The following is a 27,519-nucleotide window of genomic DNA, read 5'->3' as shown; positions in this document are numbered from 1 at the left end:
GAGGAGGCCATGATTGGTAAAGACCAATGGGGAAATTTGGCCAGGACACCCTTACACCCCTACTCTTTTTGAGAAACATCCTGGGATTTTTAAAGGGCGCAGAGAGTCTGGACCTTGGTTTTATGTCTCATCCGAAGGATGGGCCTTTTTACAGTATAGTGTCCCCGTCACTATAGTGGGGCATTAGGATCCACACAGACTGCAGGGTGAGCGCCCCCTGCTGGCCCCACTAACTGCAACTGCCAGTTGTGAGTTGCAGATTGATAGGGCTGCTGGCCATGCATATTTCTGTCACTACAAAATACTGGAGTTCGTTTTCTGTAGGGTACTAATAAACCCCTAGAGTTTCATGTGGAATGTCTTTAAAATGCTGGGAATGCTGAAGTGCTTTCATCAAATTCTAATACCAAAAGAAGGCAGACCCCGTTATTCACGACGGTACACCCCTGCCCCGGAACTCCGAACCTGTCGTGCCCCTCCGCTCCTGGAGATGGAGCAGGCGCCCCGCACCGGGAGCAGGCGCGGCCGGACGCCGCTCTTGCCCTCCTGAGCTCCTCCTCCCCGCCGGTCCGTGCATTGGCGCGCTCCGGTGCAGCCTCTGTTCTCCTGCACTTGTGCTGCGGCTCCGGCTGTGCGGGCAGGAATAATGGCGGGCGTGAACGCTTCGGGTGCCGGCTCCGCTGCGGCGGCGGCTGGCCCGGTCCAGCAGGGCCTGAAGGAGGCTCTGATAGAGACGCTGACCGCGATATTGTCCCCGGTGCAAGAGGTGCGGGCAGCCGCCGAGGAGCAGATCAAAGTGTTGGAAGTCACGGAAGGTGAGTATCTGCGTGGAGCAGCGAGGGGAAGGAGGATGTCACCATGTGAATTACAATGAGTTACCCCAGGCCTGCTTGGATGCAGTTAGGGGTACTTAAAATAAAGACAAAAACTGTCTGAACAGTAACACCACGCAGTCATTTTCACTGAATCCACGCGTGTTGATGTCAACCACGCGTGACTCTCTGCCTTGCTGGGTAGTGTGTGCAGAAACGTGCACGTTTCGGAAGTGTCACGGTGCGGTTTTCCGTCACCTGGGACTGTTTTCTTGGCTTGCCCGTTGGTCAGTGTCCAATAAGATTTTTATTATTCTCTATTTCTCTTTACTGTGTTCTAATTGTTTTCCGCTCAAAGCGAAAAAATAATGTCGCGTCAAGCACCGAGGAGGCGAGACTCGCCGCGAAGTGGGACCTTGAAAAGTGCGAACTTCGGCTGTCTCGGCTGTGTCTTGACCCCCCTTTTTTTTCGTGAATTCATGAGAAGGGCCAGTGAAAGTTGGAAAAAAAGTAGTTTGTGTTTTCCCAAATAACTGCTGTGCTGTTTTGAGAACAATCTGCGTACATGGGTGTCATTCTTTATGTGAGACTATGCCTAATAGTTAATGGCGTGCATCTCCCATCACGGGATAATAGCCTGTACCGCTCGGGATGAGTTTGATGCGCTGTGAAATCCTGATCTATGGATTTCTTGTCTCCGTGTTGGGAAGGAGGGGGAAGTTTCCTTCCCAAATCTCCCGCCCACGCGCGTCTCGCATTGAACTTGAAGGAGAGGGTGTCTCCATGGCGACGGGCAATGGCGTTTCGGGACCTGGACGTCAGGTTCGGACTTCTGCTGTGAAGAATAGACATAGCCATCCTGACTCCTGGGCTCCAGGTGTTCGCCAGGGAACTCTGAAGTACAGTTTAGGTGTTATCAGTCTTAATGCTCTTTTGCAATGTTGTACTTGCTTACCTAATCCATTGTGATGGTATTTGCTGTGGTTTATTTGTAATTTCTGCCTGTGCCTTCAGTTTCCCCTGCAGTTTAAAAGCTGTATAATGTGACCCACTACAGCCTTGTTTTAGTTCGCAATAAGATTATGATGTTCGTTTTTGTTGAATACAGTTGCAGCTTTTTAGCTGTCCAGTGGTTAACAAGCGATTAGAAAATGAAGTCCTATTTCTGCAGTTGCGATAAGGCCTGTTTGTGCTAGTAAAAACTCCTACAAGGTGGCTCTGTGGCTAAGGATCTGCGCCTGTGGCTGGAAGGTTGTGGGTTTGAATCTGGCGGCCGTCAGAGGAATTCTACTCCGTTGGGCCCCTGAGCAAGGCCCTTAACCCCAGCTGCTCCAGGGGTGCCCTATAAATGGCTGACCCTGCGCTCTGACCCCAAGCTTCTCACCTGTCTGTGTGTCTCGTGGAGAGCAAGTTGGGGTATGTGAAAAGACAAACTCCTAATACAAGAATTTGTATATGGCTGTTAAAGTGATCTTAACTTATCTTATATTAGCCTTTCTGATATACTTATAGTATGTCATTTTTAATCTTCTGGATCTGGTTCTGATCAGTGTTCCTGTTTTTGAGATACAGAGGTGTCTCTACTCTGTGCTCCGGAACAGCATATAGCAGGAAGGTAAAATCCTCTGCCTGGTGCTCCGGCAGGGCAGGGCAGGGGGGCAGGATCCTGGGCCCAGCGCTAGGGCAGGGGGGCAGGATCCTGGGCCCAGCGCTAGAGCAGGGGGGCAGGATCCTGGGCCCAGCTCTAGAGCAGGGGGGCAGGATCCTGGGCCCAGCTCTAGAGCAGGGGGGCAGGATCCTGGGCCCAGTGCTCCGGCAGGGCAGGGGGGCAGGATCCTGGGCCCAGCGCTAGGGCAGGGGGGCAGGATCCTGGGCCCAGTCCTCTGGCAGGGGAGGGCAGGGCAGAGGGGCAGGATCCTGGGCCCAGTGCTACAGGGGGGTGGGATCCTTGGCCCAGTGTTGCAGGGGGGCATGATCCTGGGCCTAGTGCTCCAGCAGGGCAGGGGGGCAGGATCCTGGGATGTGTCTGGAGGAGGCCCTGGAAGGTGAATGGAGATGAAGGCCTGCTCACTGTGAAAAGGAGCTTCTGCCTCTTTCCACAATTGATTGCAGGTGCTGGAAACCAGGGGGTCCCACTCCTGGTCCTGGAAGCTCCCCCCCCCACACACACACATACATCTGGTTCCCATTCCAGCCCAGCTCTCAGCCCCTCAGTTGAACCCTTAACTTGACTTCCTAGTAGGCCCGATTCCTACTCTTTTACCGTTTTCCACTCTTAAACATGTTCGCTCTTGCTTTTTGACTCGTTGCACAAAGCAAAATCCCCAACGTCTGAGTAGGAAAACATAAAAAAATTGCAAGTATTCCAATCAAGCAACTTGTTAAGTCACTCAAGGCTTCTGTTAGAGGGCTAAGCTCAGCTGGATGGAGAGCCCGCAGGACTGCTGTGTGTGAAGGGTCCAGTCGTGACGCAGCCCTTTCCGGCTTTCTTCCCGGACAAAGAGGCCCCGCTTGTGCCGCTTAGGGCTCATCACCCTTGTGGCAGCTGCCCTGTGGGGCTCCGCGGCCCCAGGCACGGCGTCCTGGGGAACCAGTCAGGCTGGAGGGCGAAGGTAATGTTCCCACGCGCCGCAGGCTTCAGTTTTAAGACTTGCTGCCTGTTGTTGACTTTCTTAGGTCTCTGTAAGGTTCGTCTGAGTTGGAGAACTTCATATTTCACTGACCCAAGCTACGGTTTTTTTTTTTTGGCTTTCAGGCCTCTGATTTGAAGTGGCGCTTAGTGCTGTTGATTTTAAAGGAGGGCCCCAGCAGTGTCAGCAGCTTGTAGTTGTATCTCTGACCTCAAGACGTTAAGGAAGGCTGGTCGGTGCTGGGATGCGAGCCTACTAAGGAAAACCAGGTGTCTGGTGTAAGTGGTGGTGTTGGTAAACCAGTACTTGGGACACTTATTTTTTGTTTTGGAGCAAAATTTACCCATACTCCAGTTTGGTGGCCTGGGACACTGCTATATGAGCCACTGTCCTGCTGATGGGTAATTTAAGTCCGAGGTCCTAACTGCTTGATCTTTAAAGATCTCAGGGCACTGTTAGTAAGAGTAGGTGCGTTAACCCAGGAGTCCAGGCTGACCTCCCTAAAGATGCATCTTGATTTGACCGCTCAAGCATTTTCTACCTCCTCCACCTGATCTGCAGCACAGATGTTTTATACATTGACTTGGGACGGTAGTGTCACAAAAGACAACTTCCCTGATTCAACGTTTTTTCGGTAATTGATCACTGTTCCCTTTGACTACAAAGTGGGATGCCTTTGGCCATTGTGCTTTAAGAGCTCCCAGGAGAGTCCTCCGTCTGTTTAGTAAAATCGGCTATTTAAAGGCCAGAAAGACCTTTTGGACAAAAGTGATTTTCCATCTGAGCAGAGAGCAAAGTAACGGAGTGGTCAATGTGTTCAAAGCATTATAAGGGTGATGTGAGTTTGTAGATTTTTTTTTTTTAATTTAAACCCACTTGTGTTCAGCACAGAGCGGCCATTCTTAAGCCGAATTTTGAGAGATTTGTGAGCCCATGATGGGACCAGCAGTCTCCCACATGACTGTCTACGTTAAGCCCATAACCGACCTTTAAGTCACCGTTGATTGCGTCTGCACCCATCTGTGCTGGGTGATGGCACAGCTGTGGCAGGGCTGCCCGTTTCCATGTGGCAGACTCCAGTGCCTTTGTATCCGAGTGTGACTTGGACGAGAGCTCTGTCTGTTGACAAACATGCGGCTAGTAGTAGTAGTGATGATGATAATACTAATAAAACTGTTTTATGTAGTCCCGTTACAAGTGACTTCTCAAAGTGCTTTACAATAAGGGGGGAAAAAAACTGAGGAGACAGCAGAATTACACGATTACTATAAGGGTTTGAAATATCGTAGGAAAGTGAAGCAATACAATGAAAACCCTCCTAAAAAGAAGGTTTCAAGTCTTGACTTGAAAGAGCTCAGGGAAGGTGGCTTGGGGATAGAATCCAGATCGTTGGGGGTGTAGCAGGTGAAGGCCCGGTCACCCGTCGAATGTAGACAGGCTTGGGGACAGACAGGAGACCAGAATTAGATGAACGGAGGTTGAGAGGCGGGGAGTAGGGAGATATTAAGTCGGACATACTGTAAGTAAAATCTGACAGCAGACGGCCTTTCTTGTTTGGATGACACTGATTGTTTCAAGAGCCTCTCTACTCACGTACATAAGGGAGACGTAAATATCCTCCTGCTATTGAGCTCAGCACACTACTGGAGGATCTGTCCGAAACCGGGTAACTACCCTGCTGTATGTTTTTTTCTGCCACCTTTTGATCTCGACTGGTTTTAGAGAGTAAGCAAGCAGTCTCGAAGACCAGGCTGATGTGAGATTTGTCAGTGTAACTTTCTGTACATCATCAAACCTTCAGGTGGTCTTTTCAGTGCTGTATGGAGACTGTATATGGAAACCGGTTGCAGATGTTTTTTCTCTTCCAACAGTGTCAGGCTCAGGTTAGAAGATGTCTCTGGGGTGGTATAACAGCCTCTTTTTGCCAGTCTGTCTCAGTTCAATTCAACCACACATTTTCTTCTTCCGGTTTAGGGGAGACAGCAAGCAACATACAAGAGGCAAGGACACAGACACACTCACTCACTCCAGGGAGAATTTTCCCAAAACTCAGTTAAACCAGTTGGTCTTTGGACTGTGGGAGGCAATCAGAGCACCTGGAGGAAACCATGGGGAAAACATACAAACTCCACACAGACAGCACCCCAAGAACTGAACCTAGGGCCCAGCACTGAGGCAGTAATGCTAACCACTGTGCCTCCATGCCAAGCTCCATCAGTTTATTTTTGTTATAACATTAATTTGCAAAAATCCTTGATCTGCTATATACTGTGGTGTATTTCTATACTTGCTAATATTTGACTATACACAACATATGCATTGCATAATAATGGAGGTTAATTTGAACCAGGTTATTTCACATACAGCAAAATAACCAGAAATTTGTTTTATAATGTATTAAAATTGAGTTTGGTTTATAAGTGCTCACATTATATGCAACATTCTAAGAGTAATGAAGTTTGGTATGGTACGATTAAAACGTCCACAATTTTAAAGACATTCAAAATAAAAAAGCAGTCTTTTTTAATTAAAATAAAATGGCCAGCCCTAGTTTTCCCCAGGTGCTCTGGTTACCTCCCGTTACCAGGCAGGTCGTGCTTGATTGGCTGCTCTGAATCGTCTCGGTGGTGATGGGGGGGGGCAGGGTTGACCCCAGTGTTCTGGTGCTGTGCCACGAGTGGGAGGTGCTGGGCTCAAGCTGCTGGGCTCGTGTGTCAGCCCCCTGCTCCTGTTGCTGGGAGTGTAATATGACAGTCAGTCTAGTACTGCAGTCTCCCCCGCCCGTGTGCGCAGCCGGGCTCCTGGAGCTGCGTACTGCAGTCTCCCCCGCTCGTATGCGCAGCCGGGCTCCTGGAGCTGCGTACTGCAGTCTCCCCCGCTCGTATGCGCAGCCGGAATCCTGGAGCTGCGTACTCCAGTCTTCCCCGCTCGTATGCGCAACCGGGCTCCTTGAGCTGCGTACTCCAGTCTCCCCTGCTCGTATGCGCAGCCGGGCTCCTTGAGCTGCGTACTGCAGTCTCCCCCGCTCGTATGCGCAGCCGGGCTCCTGGAGCTGCGTACTCCAGTCTTCCCCGCCTGTATGCGCAGCCGGAATCCTGGAGCTGCGTACTCCAGTCTTCCCCGCTCGTATGCGCAACCGGGCTCCTTGAGCTGCGTACTCCAGTCTCCCCCGCTCGTATGCGCAGCCGGGCTCCTTGAGCTGCGTACTGCAGTCTCCCCCCTCGTATGCGCAGCCGGGCTCCTTGAGCTGCGTACTGCAGTCTCCCCCGCTCGTATGCGCAGCCGGGCTCCTTGAGCTGCGTACTGCAGTCTCCCCCGCTCGTATGCGCAGCCGGGCTCCTTGAGCTGCGTACTGCAGTCTCCCCCGCTCGTATGCGCAGCCGGGCTCCTTGAGCTGCGTACTGCAGTCTCCCCCGCCCGTATGCGCAGCCGGGCTGCTTGAGCTGCGTACTGCAGTCTCCCCCGCTCGTATGCGCAGCCGGGCTCCTTGAGCTGCGTACTGCAGTCTCCCCCGCTCGTATGCACAGCCGGGCTTCTGGAGCTGCGTACTCCAGTCTTCCCTGCACATATGCGCAGCCAAGCTCCTGGAGCTGCGTACTGCAGTCTCTCCCGCCTGTATACGAACCCAGGCTCCTGGAGCTGCGTACTCCAGCTCTTCTATCTGTTTGTTCAGCCGATTATTATTATTAATGCTCTGATGAGAAATTGTTAATAGAATGTTTGAGTTCATCAAGGAGAGTATACTGGAAGCCTCTTACAGATGTCACTCCTGAGAGTACCTGTTCCTGTGGCGGTCTGGAAATCCAGCCTCATGCCTACTGTTGACTTGGGTCTCTGCGATTCGACAAGAGAGGGTTTGGGTTTGTTTGCTTGTTAGTTACCGTAGCTGGTTTCAGTTGACTGTGTATAGTGAGTAGCTGTGCCACAGCTGGGTGACAACACGAGGGGCGGGGTGCGTCAGAGTGTGGCACAGGACACTGTGACAGAGGCTCCAATTGAGCGCCTTTGTGCCATGTTTCCTAGCAGATCAAAGAGAAAGGAACAGACCCCAGGGTTACCCATGTTTCTGCCTACACGCCTGTTTTCTACCTGTATCATAGTGGAGAAATGCAAGAATTCACAGTGCCGTTCAGCTGTTTGAAATAAGTGTTAATTTGTGATAAAAAAAGCAATTTCTGGAGAAGGCGCACGCAAGGTGCATCTTGCCTGGTGTTTCAGGCAGTTTTTCTGGAAGTTTTATAGTCTGAGGACAGCTCTGATCACTCGGTGTTATTGCCACGAAGGGGTGTTTGCAAAAGATCACTGCACATGCATTAGAACTGTACAGAATACCTGCACGCCTGGCACGATGGCGTTTTCTGATGGGTATTCCCACCTTTCACTTATGTCTGCTATATCTCCTGCAACAGGTGTCTGTTATTTCAACTGCACTCAGGCCAGCTGAGGAACGAACCCAGGTCAGGTTGGGTTCTGCAGTAAACTGCCCTACGGTTGTGCGAGCATGCTCACTGCCGGACATCGCCCACAGTCCCTGCAGCAGGACGGAGTCTGTGCTCTTAGGGTTTCAAGGTGTTTGTGACCCCAGCTGAATATTGACAGACGCCCGACAACTCGGTGACCCTCCCGTCAGTAGAGGAGGAGTGCACGTTGCGCCCGTGTTCCTCCGAAAATCTCTGTCCTGCATGGCTGGCAGGGCATCCTTTCTGCACGAAGTGCCCAGACCAGTGCGTGCCGCGGGGACGTGCTACTCCGGCAAACCCAAGCCCACCCAGCCTCTGACGCTCTGACGAGCAATTCTGCTTTACCGGCTGGTGGGTTAAAAACCCCTGCGGCTCTAAGCAGTCTTACTGCATGCGGTTCGGACCAGTCGCAGCTCTGTTCCTCTGTGTCGGAAGGAAAGGACTTCTTGAATTCCTTCTGCGAGAGTGCCAGTTAGCCAGCCCAGCCTTCTCTCAGTCACTTCCCAGTTTACAGAGTCACAGTCAATGTCATCCCAGCTCCCTTCCAGCAAGCCCCGCGGGTAACCTAATAAGTCCCTGCACGAGTGTCTGCTCTGAGGGCAGGCGTGTGCGCGGGGTCTCTGTGCCCTGCTTGTGAAAACCCCTCCTGCTCGGGAACCCTGTGCGTGTGTCAGCCACATCCTCCCCTGGTGTAAAAGGCTGATTCCGCAGGATGTCGAGCGGGGATGACCTCTCTGGCGCTCTGTCTTTCAGCCTGGGTAAGCAGCTGTGCTAGTGTGTCAGCAGTCGCTTTGTCTCCCAAAGCGGCGCGGTGCCCCTCAGGGAAGGGGCGCCTAGACAGCGGGGTCTCTGCCAGCTGCCAGTCTCGGGTTTAGGGCTTTGCCTTCAGATTGATGGAAGAAGAGAAGGATGATAGCCAGCAGCCATATCACCCTGTAATTCACAACTGGCAGCCCACTGGCACTCGGCAGGGGTTAGCCTGGTCAGTACTTTGATGGAGACCTCCTGGGAAAAACTAAGGTTGCTGCTGGAAGATGTGTTAGTGGGACCAGTAGGGGCGCTCACCCTGCGGTCCATGTGGGTCCTAATATCCCAGTATAGTGACGGGGACACTATACTGTAAAAAGGCGCTGTCCTTCAGATGAGACATAAAACCGAGGTCCTGACTCTCTGTGGTCGTTAAAAATCCCAGGGTGTTTCTCGAAAAGAGTAGGGGTGTTACCCCAACGTCTTGGCCAAATTTCCCCATTGGTCTTTACCAATCATGGCCTCCTAATAGTCCCCCTCTCTGACCTGGCTTCTTCACTCTGCTCTCCTCCCCACTGATAGCTGGTGTATGGTGGGTGTACTGGTCACTATGGGTGCTGTCGCATCAAACAGTGTCCATATGTGGAGTGTCAAAGTGTAGGGAGTATATGTTTTGTTTTTTACAATAACAGCCCTTTCCTGACTGTTAACAGACCCTCAGCTGATCATGAAATCAAATCCCAGAGTTTTCCGATTCCTCATTCTTCATCGCCAGGTTATAGAGTCCATGGTGTGTGGACTGGGTGTGTGAAACACACAGATGTCAAGAAAGATGGGTGACCCGTTGAAACAGCTGTGTCCTGGAAAGTAATTTGCTAGTTGTGTGTATTTACTGTAGGTTGAATCCAGCAGGGTTTTGGCAGTCATGCTCTGTATCCACCCTGTACTGTTTTAGCTCTGACAGTTTCATGTTGTCTGCATGACACTTTTTACTCTTCTACCTTGTCACTAAGTCCCCCTGGACAAGGGTATCTGCTAGGCAAGTTAGATAAACCCAAATGAAATGCAGTGCACATAAAAAACAGGACCTCCAAGAACATGGGCAACCTCAGTGGCCGGTGGTGGGGCTGTGTGAGTCACCTCTGGCATGATGGGATGATCTTGCGCTTATGCCCTCTGGAGATAGAGGTAGAGAAGTTGATTGCCATATGTATGTGTACATTGAAATTCTTACTAGCGCCTATACCTCAGGACATATGGGTACAGCAGACAACACAGTGTAACAGCCAACACCATACAATGTAAACACAACATTACAAAATGATACATGATAAATAGTAACAACCAGAATAATAAATAAGTTGTAGAAAAACTCTGCAGTGTGTATGTCATCGTCCTTGGCGGTGTGTTCTTTGTGGCCTTGTTGCTGGATCTTCACCAAACCCCAGTGCTGCATGCTAAGTCGTTTGAGGAGTCCAGTTAGCGTATCTCCCAGCATGTTCGAGTGAACGTGTGAGCCGCGGGCCTCTGGAAGCTGTCTCCGTGTCGTGCTTTTCGCGACGGGCTGTTATGTTGTCGCTCTTGTGACCAGCAGCGTTCCGGGTCTCTGATAGCGGTGTTGTGTTTCCTCAGAGTTCGGAGTTCACCTGGCAGAGCTGACTGTGGACACCCAGGGGGCCCTCGCTATTCGGCAGGTGAGCACAAACAAGTCCTGGGTGCCGGACTGTCCTGCAGCGCTCAGTGAAGGACTCTTCAGTTGTGCAGATGTATTGGAAACAGCACTGTGCCGTAGCTATTCAGAGATAGAGGTGTCAGCGTTGCTCATAATAATTAAAAAAAGTACTGATAGCAGCGCACTGTGTTGTTTACGTGTTATATGCCATGTTGAAGACGTTATCACTTTCATTTACACCACCTTTACAAGAGTAACTATCAGCTGCTTGTAAGAGCATATAGGTCAGGCCCTGCGCATCCTTGGGCCACAATTGGAGCTCTGTGTTACTGTTATCACTAGTTGAGGGCTTAGCATTGTAACATGTCATGGAACTGGACATCCTCGCATATTACTAAACATAAATTGGAAGCAGATGTCCAAAGCTGTAAATGCAGCTGTTCCGAACAAGCAGAAGACTTTTTTTCTTTGAAGAATCCCTTCAGAGCTTTCCGCTTTTACTTCAAGCTTATTTTCACTTATATTAATAATATTGACTTCTAAGTGAAAATAAAACGGTGATGCTGTGCTTCCCTGTGAATGTGGGCCCCTCTCTCTCTGTCTCCTCAGCTGGCCTCCGTCATCCTGAAGCAGTATGTGGAGACCCACTGGTGTGCCCAGTCGGAGAAGTTCCGGCCCCCTGAAACCACAGACAGGGTAAGGACGCCACGGCCTGGTTGTTGTGACCTTTCACCTCGGAAGCTTCCTGGAGGTGTAGCAGCTGTCTCTCATTAAGATGGCACAGGAAAGTGGTTTTAACCTTATTGAAAGCTGGAGAAAGCGTCCAAATTGCTATCCATTTGGCAAGCACAGAAGAATCGGCACCTGTCCTCTTTAAACGTCGTATAGTTACATCAGGGAAATGTAAAATTACGTGTTAGAAGAGAATGATGTTTTATAACCATCTCTTGCCTTTCACGGTACTGGGTTGTTTCTAGGTTCCTGTCTCTCTTTGTGCTAGTAAGGCTCTCGCTGTGGAGTTCAGGATTGTAGAAATACCAGTGCCTGCCCTCCTGACCGCGGCTCTCTCGCCAGGCCAAAGCGGCGATCCGCCAGCTGCTGCCCGGCGGCCTGCGGGAGTCCATCAGCAAGGTGCGCTCCAGCGTGGCCTACGCGGTGTCGGCCATCGCGCACTGGGACTGGCCGGAGGCCTGGCCCGAGCTCTTCAACCTGCTGATGGAGATGCTGGTCAGCGGGGACGTGTTCGCCGTGCACGGAGCCATGAGGGTGCTCACAGGTACCGCAGGGCGGGCTCCTGGGGGGACGGGGTCTAAGGGTCCTGGGCTCCTGGGGGGACGGGGTCTCGGGGTCACCGGGCTTCTGGGGGGACGGAGTGTCGGGGTCACCGGGCTCCTGGGGGGACGGGGTTCAGGGGTACCGGGCTCCTGGGGGGACGGGGTCTCGGGGTCCCGGGGTCTCGGGGTCACCGGGCTCCTGGGGGGACGGGGTCTCGGGGTCACCGGGCTCCTGGGGGGACGGGGTTCAGGGGTACCGGGCTCCTGGGGGGACGGGGTCTCGGGGTCGTGGGCTCCTGGGCTCCTGGGGTCTCGGGGTCACCTGGCTCCTGGGGTTCCGGGGTCTCGGGGTCACCTGGCTCCTGGGGGGACGGGGTCTCGGGGTCACTGGGCTCTTGGGGGGACGGGATCTCGGGGTCCTGGGCTCCTGGGGGATGGGATTTTGGGGATACAGTAGTAACAGGAAGGGGGAGTGCTGAAGAGACTGACCCGTGTCTCCCTCCTCTTTCTCTTCCTCCTCATACCCTGGCCCCCTTGCTTCCAGAGTTCACCCGGGAGGTGACGGACACTCAGATGCCCTTGGTGGCCCCAGTGATCCTCCCGGAGATGTACAAGATCTTCACCATGGCTGAGGTACCCAAGGGGAGGGGATAGGGTCAAAGGGCAGGGTTCAGTGCTGTCTGAGGCTTGTGTGGCATTGGGAGGGGATGAAAGGACCTGGACAGCACGGATCTGTCCCTGAGCGAGGTCAGTGAAGTATCACCTGGCCTGGCGGCTCTCCACACCTCGACAGCTGGTGCTGTAGATCTAATAAATAAAGAATCTTGCCTCCACGGCAGAACAGTCCTTCACATTTTCCCTGTAAACTGGTTACATAGATTATTCGATTTTAATTGACAGGACAATAGGATATAGTTCTCTTCTCTCTGTTGCACTCAACTACTAGCATTTACGTGCTCTCTTTCTGGAAATGAACTTTCTGTGCACAGCCTTTTTTATAGTTGTGGTAGGTGCTTATAAGTCTATCGATATGTCGCAAACCTGCTGCATTAATTACTCATGTTAATCACATAAAAAGAGTTTAGGCCAATTGATAGTGATCAGACTGGCCAGTATGGTGATTTGTCATGAGTTTCTAGCGTGAGCTTTGTTGCTGGAAGAATGAATTGAAACACTGCCTGTTTAAGAGATAGTTACAGTCATGTATGAGGCAGGTGCCAGGACTGCCAGTGGGCAGCGCTGGGGGGCTGGGTGGCGGGCACAGAGTGAGCTGGCCCTGTGCTCTGTCCCTGCAGGTCTACAGCATTCGAACCCGCTCCCGAGCCGTGGAGATCTTCACCACGTGTGCCAACCTCATCTGTGCCATCGAGGAGCTGGAGAAGGTAGAGGGAGGGCTGGGCGCGGGGTGTTGCTCTGGTAGAGGTGTAATCAGACAGTGCAGACCTGCAGACCTACAGACCAGACCTGCGCTGTGTTTCTGTCCAGGGGGCCGCCAAAGCCCTGATCTTCCCCGTGGTCCAGCAGTTCACAGAGGCGTTCGTCCAGGCGCTGCAGATGCCCGACGGGCCGTCCTCCGACAGCGGGCTCAAAATGGAGGTGCTGAAGGTGAGAGACAGGGCAGGACGTGGATAAGGAGACCTCCAACCTCCACATCCAAGCCTTGAAGCAAGAAAGAAGTTTGGGGAAAAATATTTTATCAGAACAGCTAAGAAAAACCACTAGACTTCTTTAAATCTATACTTCAGACTATGGCTTTGGACTGGAGGTGGAGCAAGTTTAGGTTTGCATCCAGTGTGGTGGAATAGATGAGACTTCCCTCTGCAGTATTAAATAAGCCTGAATGGTACACTGTTTTTGCTAATGTGGAAGGTACAGAAGTGCCTTGGCAGTTCAGGTGGGTAGCTGCGTCAGCATGCGTAGGTTTCAAAGGAACAAGTAAAAGGTTTATTCCATGCTGAAAAGAGAAGAAAGAAAACGCTACGTTTCGGCACCTGAAGAAGGCTCCACGGCTGAAACGTAGTGTTTTCTTTCTTCTCTTTTCAGCATGAAGTGCTTTGGCGCTTTGGTGATGTCTGTTTTTTTTAAGCTTCTCCTGACCTAGACTGCGTTTGCGGGCCTTTTGAATAGTCAGAGCTCTTGCGACACCACCTCCAGGCAGAATCATTTCTCATGGAGTTCAAAGGGATTAATTAACAGAGCCAGGCTTTCCTGAAGCCCCCAGACCTGATGGAAACCAGACTTTATCCATTTCCACATGACGCTTTCTGTTCCCAGTTTTCCATTTTTATCTGCTGTTGGTCTTCAGTTTTACATTGGAACCAGCCTGTCAGTCTGTGGTGTTCGGGCTAAGCAGCGACTGGCGCCATCTTGAAAGATGAGTACAGTAGATAATTTGACAGGCAAAAGCCCCGATCACAGACCATGGCACCAGATAATAAAACCTGCCTGAAGATGTATTTATTCTGTTTCAATTCAAAATGGCCTCCGGGTGACAAGACCGTCTGTGAGAATGTGCATGCCATGTGGTTTGAATCCCAGCTGATCATCGCTCTCCACCTCTCTCCCCCTCCCTAGGCGGTGACTGCGCTGGTGAAGAACTTCCCCAAACACATGGTGTCCTCCATGCAGCAGATCCTGCCCATTGTGTGGAACACTCTGACTGAGAGCGCTGCCTTATATCCATCACCCTGAGGCCAGCCGGCGCGTGTGGGAGTGTGTGTGTCTGTTAGAGAGCAAGTGTCTCCAGCTCAACTGAAGGCAGGGGCGTAAAATAGAGAGAAAACCAAACACGTTATGACTAAGTGCCGCACAGGAAAGGCTCAGAAGGACAGCGAGGTGCTACTGCTTGGCACTAGCCCGCTGAGATAGTGTTCTTCAAGTGGTGGCACTCGGCTGGCACCCATCAGGGTGTAGGTGTGGGGAGGGCGATACCCTTGCAGGGGGTCGGTCTTTTCAGCAGGGCGTGATGTGCGGGCAGGCCGGCGTTGACGTGGGCGAGAGAAGGGCCGCTGTCTTGTTGGCCACCGTAGAGCTTGCAGAGACCGTGTCAGCATGTCTCGTTCCCTCCTGAGCAGGTTTGCCCGACAGGCATTGTTTCTGGAGAGGTACAATGTAACTGGCTGTTCTACATTGGGGGGGCCCTATAATAAAAAAAAAATGGGATATTTTTAAGGAAAGAAAATCTTTTTGGGAGCTGAGAAACCAACTGAGCTGTACCCACCCACTTGTACCAGCTGTGCCGAGGCACAGATCCTGACCTGCCTGTGAGCATTTTGAATACAAAGTTGTTTGTGTGTTTAACGGAGAAAATATATAAAGTAATAGATCCCTGCGTTTGGTTTTCCTGATGCAAACACAGATGTCCACCCTACTGGTTTTTGCTGGGTCAGCAGTGTGGTTATAATGTAAGGGTGAGGTCAGGCTTTGGGGAGCCCCAGGAGGGAGGATTCATGACGCTGAGGGATTTGTGGGTGGTGACCCCAGCCAGAGAGAGGCATGGTTGTAGTACTGGGAATGTCCCACTGTCTTCTGACTAGGACTGCTGCTCTCGCCCCCATTGTGTATATGTTGTCATGCCAAGGCTAAAGGGTGGCATGGCACCACACCGTATTAAACCACCCATCGGAATAAAAGGAACAAATAGAATAAAAGAATAATAGGAATAAGATGCTGCCGCTTCCCCGCACTGCAGCCATTCTCTTCTAGCGTCTGTCAGCTCATGTGGGCTCCTTAACCCTCTGCGTACTTATGTCAGGACGGAGGTCAATGACACGGAAGAAGTGGACGACCCCGTGGACTCGGATGGTGCGTGGGCTCCGGAGGGGGGCGATTTACAATTGCGGGACGCCGAGGGCGCCTTGTGGGATTGTCATTTGGGACCGGATCCAGCCTGCCTTGTCGCCTTTTTTTCCCCCGCTTTGCCTCCTGGCGCGGCCATCTGTCAAAAGATGATCAGGAGCGGGCGAAGTTTAACGTGCAGGGCTGTGGCTCGCAGGCTGTTCTGGGTGCGGGTCTTGTCTGAACCACAGACCGTGGCAGGCGAGTCCAAACCCGTGAAACAGCCTGTGCCGGTACTGTCAGAGAACGTGCGCAGTGGCAGTTTTATTTTTAAAAGCTTGCGAGCTTCACAAGAGAGGTAAGAAACCCAAACTGCTCCATCGTATGGCTGCTGTATTAGAAACACTAGTTAGCCTGTACAGTTGTTTCCTGTCAGCGATCGCTGCTGTTGTTGTAACTCCTCCTCTGTCTCCCTTTCCCCCACAGGAGAGGTGCTGGGCTTTGAGAACCTGGTGTTCAGTATCTTTGAGTTCGTCCACACCCTCCTGGAGAACAGCAGGTTCAAGAGCACAGTGAATAAAGCTCTGCCCGAGCTCATCTACTACATCATCCTCTACATGCAGATCACGGAGGATCAGGTATATAGCCAGGTGCTAGCACAAGCATCGCTGTGAAGAGTACAGGCGTCTCTGCTATAACGCGATGGATGCATTCCTGTAAAACCTTGCTTTATGCAAAATCGCACAATAAAAATAACAGGACTTATGGGGAAAACTAGGGTTAGGGGCAGACCACTCACAACCTAACCAAATGCCTAACCAAAGCTTTTCTAATATCCTAATAAAAATGTTAGCACAGTTTAAATGCATGTTAAACTCATAATAAATAAAGAAATACTACAGTAAATTTAGAAAAAAAAGTGAAGTTCACCACCTAAAATGTTATCACCAGCACCCTTCTTAGACACATTGCCACCTTGTCCACTCTCATTTACAGCAATGTAGAAGATTTTGTGAAAATAGCACGCAACTTAAGGAGCACCTCCCAATTACCGCTTCCAAAACAAAACACATGGGACAACTGAGCATCCTCCGCGGACCGCTGCGTTCAGCTGTGTTACTCCGAGAACGCAAAACGTAAACATGTCGGGGATGAAATCGCACATAAGCCATCGTGAGTTTTGGAAACTCGCGTAATAGCAGCGATCAGTGTACTTTTCTTTCTGAAGAGGAACTGTGAAGGGACAGAGTCTAGGTTCTAGCTCTGAAATCTCATCAGAATCACATCTTCTCCTAAACCAAACCTACAGCAAAGTTCTCAAATGTATTCTACCTTTAAGTGCAGTGAATCGAAAATGTGATTGTTTTACCTGACAACATAGAAATGAGGAGGCCATTTGTCTGATCTGTTTGGTAGTTGGCAGCTTTATTGATCCAAGGATTCTCATTCGTCTTTTATCCCAAAAATCCACATGACAATCCCATGTCTGCTTTCCTGAATTTCTGAACTTTTGACTCTCTGTGCAGTGTAAAAGTCACAGTTCCCTAATGGCTCTCTGTTTTCCTCTCTCTGTCTTGATCATTTGGAAGAGGATTTCCTCTGAGAGGTGTGAGATAATCTGGAAATAATCGCAGTCCTTAACAAGCTAACATGTCTGTATCTGCCGCTGTTCTCCCTTGACAGCAGCGATGAAGAAGCAAGTACTGCTCAGCTCGTATCCGATAAGAGCCTCTCTGACGTTGTCCTTATTCCTGCGCAGATCACGGTTTGGACTGCCAACCCGCAGCAGTTTGTTGAAGACGAGGATGACGAAACCTTTTCCTACTCTGTGCGAATCTCTGCCCAGGACCTGCTGTTGGTAAGAGCTGGACTCTGTGATCTCGGAGAGCTCACCCTGTCTGGGCATACTGATTCTCTTGCCTGTGATGGTGGTGGTGGTGGTGGTGGGGAGGGGATACTGCAGTTTTATCAGTTCTCAACTGCAGCCACTGGGGTGAGATGTAATCTGAGACTGTAGAGCAGACCTGGAGAGCACTAGCAGAATCAGAGGTGGCACATAGCTGGGCTGGCACTGTGTGAAATGACATATAGACTGTAGTTACAGTTGCGCTGGTGGGGTGGGGGTTGGTGAGGCCCTTATAACCAAGTGGCAGTAGAGACTCAAGTAATAAATAATAGTAGTAATAATAATATTATTAATGACTCCCCTCCACCACCACCACCAATGTGCAGCCCCACCTGGATGATGCAACGGCAGCCATAGTGACCAGTACACTCACCACACACCAGCTATCGGTGGGGAGGAGAACAGAGTGATGAAGCCAGTTCAGAGATGGGGATTATTAGGAGGCCATGATTGGTAAAGGCCAAGGGGAAATTTGACCAGAACACTGGGGTATTTTTAAAAACCATGGAAAGTCAGGGCGGTGCCTTTTATACAGTATAGAATACTGTCCCCTACTGGTCCCACTAACATCTCTTTCAGCAGCACCCTTGGTTTTCCCAGGAGGTCTCTCATCCAGGTACTGACCCGCCTCACACCTGCTGAGCTGCATGTGAGCTGCCAGTTGTGAGTTGCAAGGTGATATACCTGCTGGCTGCATGTGGCTGATTGTGACTTTTGAATCATTTTGGCCTGTGCCCAAATCCTTTTGGTGGCTGCAGAGTCAAGGGACACCCAGTAAAGGTGCTGCCTCCCAAGCTCGTCACGTCCTGTGGTGTCCTGGGTTCAAGCCTGGGCCAGTGACATGCCGTTAGCAGACTCGGATCCCACAAGCCGCAGTGCAGAGCAGGGCGTCTCCAGAGTTACAAGCCCCAGGTTTGCCCCCTCAGAAATGCAGCGCCCCTCCCAGGTCGTACGGAGAGGGGTGTGTCAGTGGGAGCACACCCGTGTGTCTCACCTGGGCCAGAGCAGGTGCAGGTGTTGTTGCTGGTGTTAAAAATATCTGCCCATTCTGAACTGGAAAGGCATTGTGGAAAGAAATGTACATGCTGGGTTAGCGTTGCTGCTTCACTGCGCTGGGTATGGGTTCAGTTCCGGAGCTGGGGTGCCATCTGTGTGGAGTTCGTATGTTCAGTTTATTTTTATATAGTGCCTTTCCCAACAAGGTTGCCCCAAGGAGCTTAAGTGACCATACATGTTGTGAATACAGAACAGAAAAGACCAGAAGACAATGGAGGAGAGGAACCAAAAACTCCTTAGTAAGGAGGAAAAAAAATTCTAGGGGTCCAAGGTCACCTGGCTGCCCTTTGGGCATGCTAACATTATACAATTAAAAAAATGAATACAGGTATTAATCCATCCATCCAGATCCATGCAGATCTCTGTAGACCAGCAAAACAGTATGTTCTCCCCATGTTTGAGTGAGTTTTCTCTAGGTGCTCTGATTTCCTCCCACACTCCAAAGACATGCTGGGAGGTTAGTTGGCTTTTGGGAGAATTGGCCCTGGTGTGAGTGTGTGAGTGTCTGTGTGTGCCCTGTGATGGACTAGTGTCCTGTCTAGGGTGTATCTTGAGCCCGTCGCTTGGCGGGAGAGTCTCTGGCACTCCCGTGACCCTGAATTGATTAAAAAGGTTAGAAAAGGAGTGGATGTGCAACCTCACCTCACACGATGTAGGAGGCGTTTCCAGCTCTCCTGCAGCGGTAGCGGTGTTCTGACGAGAGCTCTCTCGCCCGGCAGGCTGTGGCCACCGAGTTCCAGAACGAGAGCGCGGCGGCCCTGGCGGCCGCTGCCACACGGCACCTGCAGGAGGCAGAGCAAGCCAAGAACAGCGGCAACCAGCACTGGTGAGCGAGCAGGCAGGAAGTGACATCATCGTCGCCACCTTGCAATAGGCAGAGCTGTGGGCAGCTGTCACGTTCTTCTATTATCACCAGCTAAGGGGCGACAACAGGAGAAATTTGAGTCACAATTGGTGCAGTGGACGTATTTGGTCAATTGTGAAAAGGTGTAGTGACTCCTTTCATCAGATATAGGGTTTAAGTTTGCCGTTTCTCCTTATATATTTTGTAGTTTTGATGTCTGAGCTTTATTATTATAAGAAGACAACCGCATACAAGCTAAGCCTTAGGTTTATCTGCATCTGAAGAAATTTGTACTAACACTGTTGATGCCTTTTCTGTCACAAGTCCTACTAAATATCTAGTGACCAAGGATGACCTGTTATGTTTTCATCTTTAATACCTTGGAGTTCAGTGACATTTGATAGGTTTTATTAATATCAGTCGAAAATTCTGATTAAAAAAATCAATTAGTAGCTTTCTAGAATCAAAATTTCTAGTCCATAGACTTTTCAAAGAACGTTTTTTGAACTTTATGAACTCTGTGCCCTCTAACACTTTGTGTCAAGGGTGATTCGGCTAATTGCAAATCATGTTCACTGAAGACCTATTGCTGTCTGTCCCCCGGTGTTCTGATTGGCTGTGCAGTGCCTTGTCCCCTTTTCAGAACTGTCTGAGATTGGCTGTTGTGGCCCACCCCTTTCTCAGAGCTTCCCTGATTGGCCGTGTGTTCACAGGTGGAAGATCCACGAGGCCTGCATGCTGGCCCTGGGCTCTGTGAAGAGCATCATCACTGAGAACGTCAAGAATGGGAGAGTCCAGTTCGACATGCACGGCTTCCTCACCAACGTCATCCTCTCCGACCTCAACCTCTCGGGTCAGAAGCACTACGTTTTAGCTTAAAATACATTACCAGCGGGACAGCACAACAATCTTGTCTATCCTACTAGCAAAAATGTTTTCTTATTGTTTCCTGAGTTAATTTCCAGTAACGGGTCTCCAAGCGTGGTCCTGAGGGAGCCCCAATCTTGTTAGACTTACAGGTCATCTGGCAACAGCTGAGTTATTGATGAATCAAGCGAGTAATTATTCAAATAATAATCTGATCCTTCAGGGCTGGAGAGCAGGTTAGGCTTTAGTCCCTAAATTATCTCTAAATGACTAACTTTACTAGATCACCTGTTTAATTGATCACAATGGAATTGTTCCTTATCTTTAGAAACTGGATTGGTCGGTTTAATGGTGACCTATAACACCTACTCGAGCTGGAAATCCCCGTCATAGGTAGTCAGTGTTATGAGAATGTCTGTCTAATGCAGAATAGCCTAGAGCTAAAGCTTTTACTATAGTGAATTTATTGATCATGATCAAGGACTTTGGTTTCATTTTGTATTTGGTTGTTTAAACCTTATTTAGATGGGGGTTTTTTTTCCAGCTGGAGAAAAATGAAAGTCTGTTTAATTGCAATGCAGAGTTATTGGAGATGGCCCTCTGTGTCTGTCACAGTGCTGCTGGTGGTAACTGTCTCTATCTCTTGACCTCCAGCTGCCTCTCCGTTCCTCCTGGGCCGGGCTCTTTGGGCGGCCAGTCGCTTCACAGCAGCCATGTCCCCTGAGCTGATCCAGCAGTTCCTACAGGCCACTGTGAGTGGTCTGCATGACAGCCAGCCCCCCTCCGTAAGGATCTCAGCTGTCCGGGCCATCTGGGGGTGAGGCTCTCTGCCACTGATATGTTCTCTCGCACGATCGCCGTCTGAGACACCCGGCCGCTGGCGCGGGCTCTCTCGCACGCTCGCCGTCTTGAGACACCCGGCCGCTGGCGCGGGCTCTCTCGCACGCTCGCCGTCTTGAGACACCCGGCCGCTGGCGCGGGCTCTCTCGCACGCTCGCCGTCTGAGACACCCGGCCGCTGGCGCGGGCTCTCTCGCACGCTCGCCGTCTGAGACACCCGGCCGCTGGCGCGGGCTCTCTCGCACGCTCGCCGTCTGAGACACCCGGCCGCTGGCGCGGGCTCTCTCACACGCTCGCCGTCTTGAGACACCCGGCCGCTGGCGCGGGCTCTCTCGCACGCTCGCCGTCTGAGACACCCGGCCGCTGGCGCGGGCTCTCTCGCACGCTCGCCGTCTGAGACACCCGGCTGCTGGGCTGGCGCGGGCTCTCTCGCACGCTCGCCGTCTGAGACACCCGGCCGCTGGCGCGGGCTCTCTCGCATGCTCGCCGTCTGAGACACACGGCCTGCAATAACAGACCCTGCCTGTAACATGTCCATTAGAAAATGTCAGATCAGTGAGAACCGATGGACTAGCCAATGCATTTGACAGCCAGCCAGGGATGAAGAGCTCTGTCTCTGTGCCCTCCAGGTACTGTGACCAGCTGAAGATGTCCGACAGCACCCACATCATGCAGCCCTTCCTGCCCAGCGTGCTGGACGGCCTGGTGCAACTGGCTGCCCAGTTCAGCTCGGAGGTGCTAACGCTGGTGATGGAGACGCTGTGCATCGTGTGCACTGTGGACCCAGCCTTCACCACCAGTGTGGAGAACAAGATCTGCCCCCTCACCATCGCCATCTTTCTCAAATACAGCAACGGTAGGACAGACCGATTCCTGTTGCATTTCCTCTGATGCTGGGGTTTCAGTGCTGTGCTGTGTTATAAAAAAAGTGTTGTCATGGAGTTATATTATAAATAAAAATCGGATAGATAACAATAGTTGGTCATGCGGTGGTGCCCAGGACATTAGGAGGACAAGATTGGCTCATACCTGAGCAATAGTGGGGCTGGGGGTGTATTCTGATAGATCTCTCTCTTTCTCAGACCCTGTGGTGGCTGCCCTGGCACAGGACATCTTTAAGGAGCTCGCCCAGATTGAGGCCTGCCAGGGGCCCATGCAAATGAGGCTCATTCCGACACTCATCAGCATCATGCAGGCCCCAGCTGACAAGATTCCCTCAGGGCTGTGTGCTGTGAGTAACACTCTGAAGCCACCTTACATACACACAAGACACCGCACAACACAACACTGCGCCCGCCCCCTGGGGGCAAGTCCGTCCGTCCGTCCCCCGGACGACTGCGCCCGCCCCCTGGGGGCAAGTCCGTCCGTCCGTCCCCCGGACGACTGCGCCCGCCCCCTGCGGGTCTGTCTGTCTGTCTGTCCGTCCGTCCGTCCCCCGGACGACTGCGCCCGCCCCCTGCGGGCCTGCCTGTCCGTCCGTCCCCCGGACGACTGCGCCCGCCCCCTGCGGGCCTGCCTGTCCGTCCGTCCCCCGGACGACTGCGCCCGCCCCCTGCGGGCCTGTCTGTCCGTCCGTGCGTCCCCCGGACGACTGCGCCCGCCCCCTGCGGGCCTGCCTGTCCGTCCGTCCGTCCCCCGGACGACTGCGCCCGCCCACTGTGTCCGCTGTGGGACTTCAACTTGGACAAATAAAGGTAGTTGCCCAGGGCAAGATCTAGATTTCGGGAGACTGAACCTGTGCCTACCCGTTTGCAGACGGCCATCGACATCCTGACCACGGTGGTGCGGCACACGAAGCCGCCCCTCTCCGAGCTGCTCATCTCGCAGGCCTTCCCCGTCGTGGCGCAGTGCACCCTGCGAACGGATGACAACGCCACCATGCAGGTACGCCCGCCTGGCTGCAGCTGCAGGCAGTCAACAGCACTGCTCCAGTGGGGCTTTATCCTCTGAAAGACAGCATCCCATCTCACAGCAGCTGGAGGCGCTTGATGTAATGTCACTTGATCATCTCTCTGAGCTCTCTTTGACTCCTAGCTGTTCTCTTTTTGGCTGGTTGAGGATCTGTATTTAGCTGTTTTCACCCACACATCATGCTTTTAAATTAATTGCTTCTCGGTTTTCTCTGGTTTGTTTTTGAGGGAGTCGGCTCCTTCTTGACGTATCTGTGCATCATCTTTTCCCCTCACTGTCTGTTCCCACATTGATTTTGTCCCGTGTTGGGATGCAGTCGCCTGGCTCGGCTGGGCCTGACAGCTCTCTCTCTCTCTCTCTCTCTCTCTCTCTCTCTCTCTCTCTCTCTCTCTCTCTCTGCAGAACGGTGGCGAGTGTCTGCGCGCCTATGTCTCAGTGGCCCTGGAGCAGGTGGGGCAGTGGAGGGACGAGCAGGGCCACAGCGGCCTGTGGTACGTCATGCAGGTGGTCAGCCAGCTCCTGGACCCCCGCACCTCTGAGTTCACCGCGGCCTTCGTGGGCCGCCTGGTCTCCACGCTGATCGCGCGGGCCGGCACGCAGCTGGGCGACAACCTGGACCAGATCCTGCGCGCCATCCTCAGCAAGATGCAGCAGGCCGAGACCCTGAGCGTCATGCAGGTGGGGGGCGCCCCCTAGTGGTTGTGGTGGTGCAGGTGTGACTGCCTTTCAGTGCATATCTGCACTGCTAGAATGTTAATAATGGCCTCTAGTCTCCTGCAGTGATCTTGTGTCCAAATCGAGCTTCAGATCATTTCCTATAAAGGCTTGTCAAACTGTCTCATGATACGTCCTATATAAAGGATAGAACTAATAGTTTTTCTTTGCATCTAATATGCAGGTAATTAAAGTGGATAAGTAGAGCAGAATATTTCCCATCTTTGCTTGTTTTTTTACTACAGTTTTACAAGCACCCCGTTCAGGTATGGAACTCTAGGCACTAAAGAGACAGTGATCAATTTTGACACAGAATACATGGGCAGCCCAAGACCTGTATATACAGTAATCTGGTGTAGGCTTGTTCGTTGTGTGGTACCTGGAGTAGGCTGACGTTTCTGCCATAGGAGTGGGAAGGACTGGCACTTGGAAGGGAGCTATATGTTTAAGTTGGTGGAAGCTCTCCGCAGTTCTCTGACTTGTGTGTGGAGTCACACCCTTAAAGGAAAACTACAATGCTATTTTTATATTTCAGGGTTAGAAAGAATCCGCCTTAATGAGTGCATTTCAGATCACAGTGAAAGTAAGATGTGCACAGTAACACGCAAGACCACCAACTTGCATCACAAAATAGACAGTTTTCAGGTATGTGCAGCGTCATGTTCTGCAATTCAGAATGAGGCAACGAAATGATAACGTGAAGCTTATAACATTGCAAAGAAGCAGGCTTGTGAATACATCTCTTTTAATCCAGTGGAAATATTGTTCTTGACTTTGCCGACAAATACACTTGTTAACTCACTTTGGAACATTTCTGTGGTGAAATGTTGGCTGCACAACCTGTACTTATTCGCTCATACAGCACATTACTCTAGTCATTACAGCGACTAGTGAGCAGGAAGGGCGGCATCACATCACAATTCGTGGGAACTTGAATACATGTTTGCGACAGCGTGGTGACTTACCGTACTTTTACAAAGTTCACGGTTTTTTGTCCTGAATTCGAAATTAGTCAAATGTTTCTGTAACAAATTAATTAAATAACCGTTCTGAGAAACTGGGACTGCGGTTCCCCTTTGAAGAAAAAAACACAGATGTACCGCAGCATAACCCGGGACTAAAGAGTCCACCCCACGGCCTGGAGATTGCGGACCTCTCTGCGTTCTGGGGTGTCGTGGCGCAGTGTGTGTAACCCTGTGTGTGCCCGCTGTCTCTCCCCCCCCTTGTCCAGTCCCTCATCATGGTGTTCGCACACCTGGTACACTCCCAGCTGGAGCCACTGCTGGAGTTCCTGTGCAGCCTGCCTGGCCCCACGGGGAAGCCCGCCCTGGAGTTCGTCATGTCCGAGTGGATGAGCCGGCAGCACCTCTTCTACGGCCAGTACGAGGGCAAAGTCAGGTGAGCGCAGGCCGGCCTTGAACACGGAGGGAGAGGTCCGCAGTAAACGGATAGACCCCAGATCTCCATCCCCTGTACAGGAGAGCCACAGTCCAGCAGGTTCTGTAGGTCACGGTTTAATCGCCAGTTTCTGAAGGTGTTGAGTCATGTACTTAAGAGGATATTTGAGACTAAAATCAAAATACTCTTGTTCTCAAGGACTAGAATTCTCATAATTGAACAGATCACCTGTTTGATTCATTATTAGCTCAAAGGAGTTGTCAGTCTTTAAAAGGAACTGATTTATATGGACTGGAGCTCTATAGGACCAGGGCTGGAGACCCTCTGATTCAGGGTGACCTATAAGACTGACTGGGCTGGGGCTCTGTAGGACCAGGGCTGCAGACTCTCTGATTCAGGGTGACCTGTAAGACTGACTGGGGCTGTCCAGGACCGGAGTTGGATACCCTTTCAGCGGCCACTGCAGGCCTGTCACACTTGGACGAACTCCTGCTTCATGTTTTGAGGTTCAGGCTGTTGGCCAAAGCAGGAAGTGTTTTAACAGGGGTTCCAGTTCTGATTCTGGGAACCCCTTGTGCCGTTGACCTGAGAATCCTTAAATGAACCAACAAGTCGCTGGGTTAGGACCTGTGCAAGTTTTTCCTTCTACTCAAAGCTGGGAAATGCAATAGTTAAAGGGCAGCCTCCTATATATTTAAAAAGTGAAAATAAAGAGTAAACCTGAAAATTAAAACTTGTTAGATCTGTTAAGAATTCAAAGATTTAATTGAGTGCTCAGGTGGAAAACAAAACTCACACTTATACCAGACCTTGGCAGCATATCACTCCTACAGTTAAGCGTCTCCATTGCTGGACTATAAAGTGAATAAAGTCACAGATTCAAGACAATATCTTGTTACTGACTTAAGGCTTTAAATAATCTAACCCCTCCGTTTACATTCCTTCCCGTTCAGTTGAGGCTGGTCCTTGGATCATTGTCCCCAGGACTAAATCTCAGACTTTTGGTGATTGAGCTTTTTTCATCTGCTCCGTTGTTATGGAATGCCCTTCCTCCAACTCTTCTTCCTTGACTGTTTTCAAATTTAAACCTAAAGCTCACCTTTTTACTAGGGCCTGTGTCTGATTCCCTCACAGTGTATCCTCTATGCTTAATTTTATTCACTCTTTTCCTCTTTTTCATTATGTACAGCGTCCTTGGGTTTGCACAGGTCATTTATAAGTAAGGTATTATTATTTTATTATCCGAAATCATCAGGTGATGACCAGCATTGGGAGCCTCTCTTTTAATGGCATCTTCTCTTTTTCCCCTACTTTGTCTCCCTGTCTCCCTCCCCGCAGCACGGTGGCACTGTGCAAGCTGCTGCAGCACGGCGTCAACACCAACGACAAGCGCCTGCAGGACATCATGGTGAAGGGCGAGGAGATCTTCAACCCCGACGAGGGCATCCGCACGCGCTCCAAGAGTGCCAAGAGTACGAGCCAGCCCGCCCACTCGCCCGCCCGCCCGCCCACCCGCAGCACGGCCCTGGCTTAGAAGCGATGTGCATTCACTTGGGGACAGCCGGCAGATCAGGCTTTATTGGTGTGAGCCTTGTGCCCGAGCACGAGTCCTGAGGACCGTGCCCGTTTCCCTCTGGGGCACGCACGTGCCAGCCGTCCTGCGCCCCGGCCACTAGAGGCCCGCAGTACGCCGAGCAGAGGGGCACCTGGTGAATCAGCGGGGTCACTTGTACAGCAAGGGGGAGGGACAGCCCAGCCCGCTGAAGTCCACCCTGCTGCTGTTCGGGGAATCCGAGGCTCATTCAGAAGAGGGTCACCAGCTGAGCCCCGCGGTGTTACTGAATGAGAGGCGCTGGAAAGGGGAGTGTTAATTGGATCTGGTTGGTGAATCAGTTAGATGATTAACAGGCCCCTTTGATTTAGGGAGGCGAAGGTACAGTCGGATCAAGGAGAAGCAGTCTGGGTGAGGAGGTTAATCGTGGTGTGTGATATTTTGACAGGAAAAGGTCAGGGAAGAAAGGGAGCAGCGTTTTCCCCAGGTAAGACCGTTTCAGGGTCACTGGCAGCCATACTGATAGGGAACAGTGTTGGAAAACTGTTCGGCAGCTGACACGTCATGTCATGGTGTGTCAAACGAGCATTTGCCAGAAAAACGTGGGATCTGTAACCCCTTATGTCACAGCACTTAGCACCTGCTAAGAGGGCCAGTGGTAAAACAACACAGTCCCACCATGTTCTTATCAGTCTTTTTCCAGTTATTTGAGCAGTGATGTCAGCGCACTGAAACACAAGGTGTGGTCCAGTTTATACATTCGTCAGCCCTGCGTGTTCAGCCTAGTTCTTCGCCATACATCCAGCCTTTGCCACCTCATTGGCCTTGCCCTCTCTGAGGGACCTGGGACCTTTTTCCCCAGGTGGTTTGGGTATGAATCAAAAGATCATTCAGCTCTGATCCTGAGTGGCTCAAACAGTAAGGTGCAGGCTGAGCTGTATGCTCCTCGCATCCCATGTTCAAACCTGCATCCCGCCACTAAGACGAAATCCAGTTTCCAGGAGTCCCCAGATGATGAAACATGCCTGACACCGTGATGGTGGTGGTGCTGGAGTTAGTC

At 51.4% G+C, this 27,519-nt stretch overlaps 1 protein-coding gene across 1 annotated transcript in view; it reads left to right on the top strand.

The window, feature by feature from the left end:
* The first annotated feature begins 579 nt into the window (after positions 1–579).
* Positions 580–27,519, top strand: part of ipo9 (importin 9) — a 31,599-nt gene continuing 4,659 nt past the window's right edge. The window contains exons 1-20 of the mRNA XM_088920783.1: positions 580–815; positions 10,282–10,343; positions 10,931–11,017; positions 11,396–11,597; positions 12,140–12,228; positions 12,891–12,977; positions 13,081–13,200; positions 14,170–14,270; positions 15,341–15,399; positions 15,859–16,010; positions 17,132–17,230; positions 19,054–19,160; positions 19,892–20,031; positions 20,700–20,862; positions 21,514–21,740; positions 21,967–22,115; positions 22,640–22,768; positions 23,198–23,473; positions 24,741–24,907; positions 26,246–26,379. Coding sequence (XP_088776909.1) covers positions 647–815; positions 10,282–10,343; positions 10,931–11,017; positions 11,396–11,597; positions 12,140–12,228; positions 12,891–12,977; positions 13,081–13,200; positions 14,170–14,270; positions 15,341–15,399; positions 15,859–16,010; positions 17,132–17,230; positions 19,054–19,160; positions 19,892–20,031; positions 20,700–20,862; positions 21,514–21,740; positions 21,967–22,115; positions 22,640–22,768; positions 23,198–23,473; positions 24,741–24,907; positions 26,246–26,379 — 2,719 coding nt within the window. The 5' untranslated portion in view covers positions 580–646. The remainder of the gene's footprint in view (positions 816–10,281; positions 10,344–10,930; positions 11,018–11,395; positions 11,598–12,139; positions 12,229–12,890; positions 12,978–13,080; positions 13,201–14,169; positions 14,271–15,340; positions 15,400–15,858; positions 16,011–17,131; positions 17,231–19,053; positions 19,161–19,891; positions 20,032–20,699; positions 20,863–21,513; positions 21,741–21,966; positions 22,116–22,639; positions 22,769–23,197; positions 23,474–24,740; positions 24,908–26,245; positions 26,380–27,519) is intronic.

The sequence above is a fragment of the Atractosteus spatula genome, chromosome 7 (assembly GCF_055471065.1).
Source record: "Atractosteus spatula isolate fAtrSpa1 chromosome 7, fAtrSpa1.hap1, whole genome shotgun sequence".
NCBI lineage: Eukaryota > Metazoa > Chordata > Actinopteri > Semionotiformes > Lepisosteidae > Atractosteus > Atractosteus spatula.
This window is presented reverse-complemented; position numbering and strand designations above follow the sequence as displayed.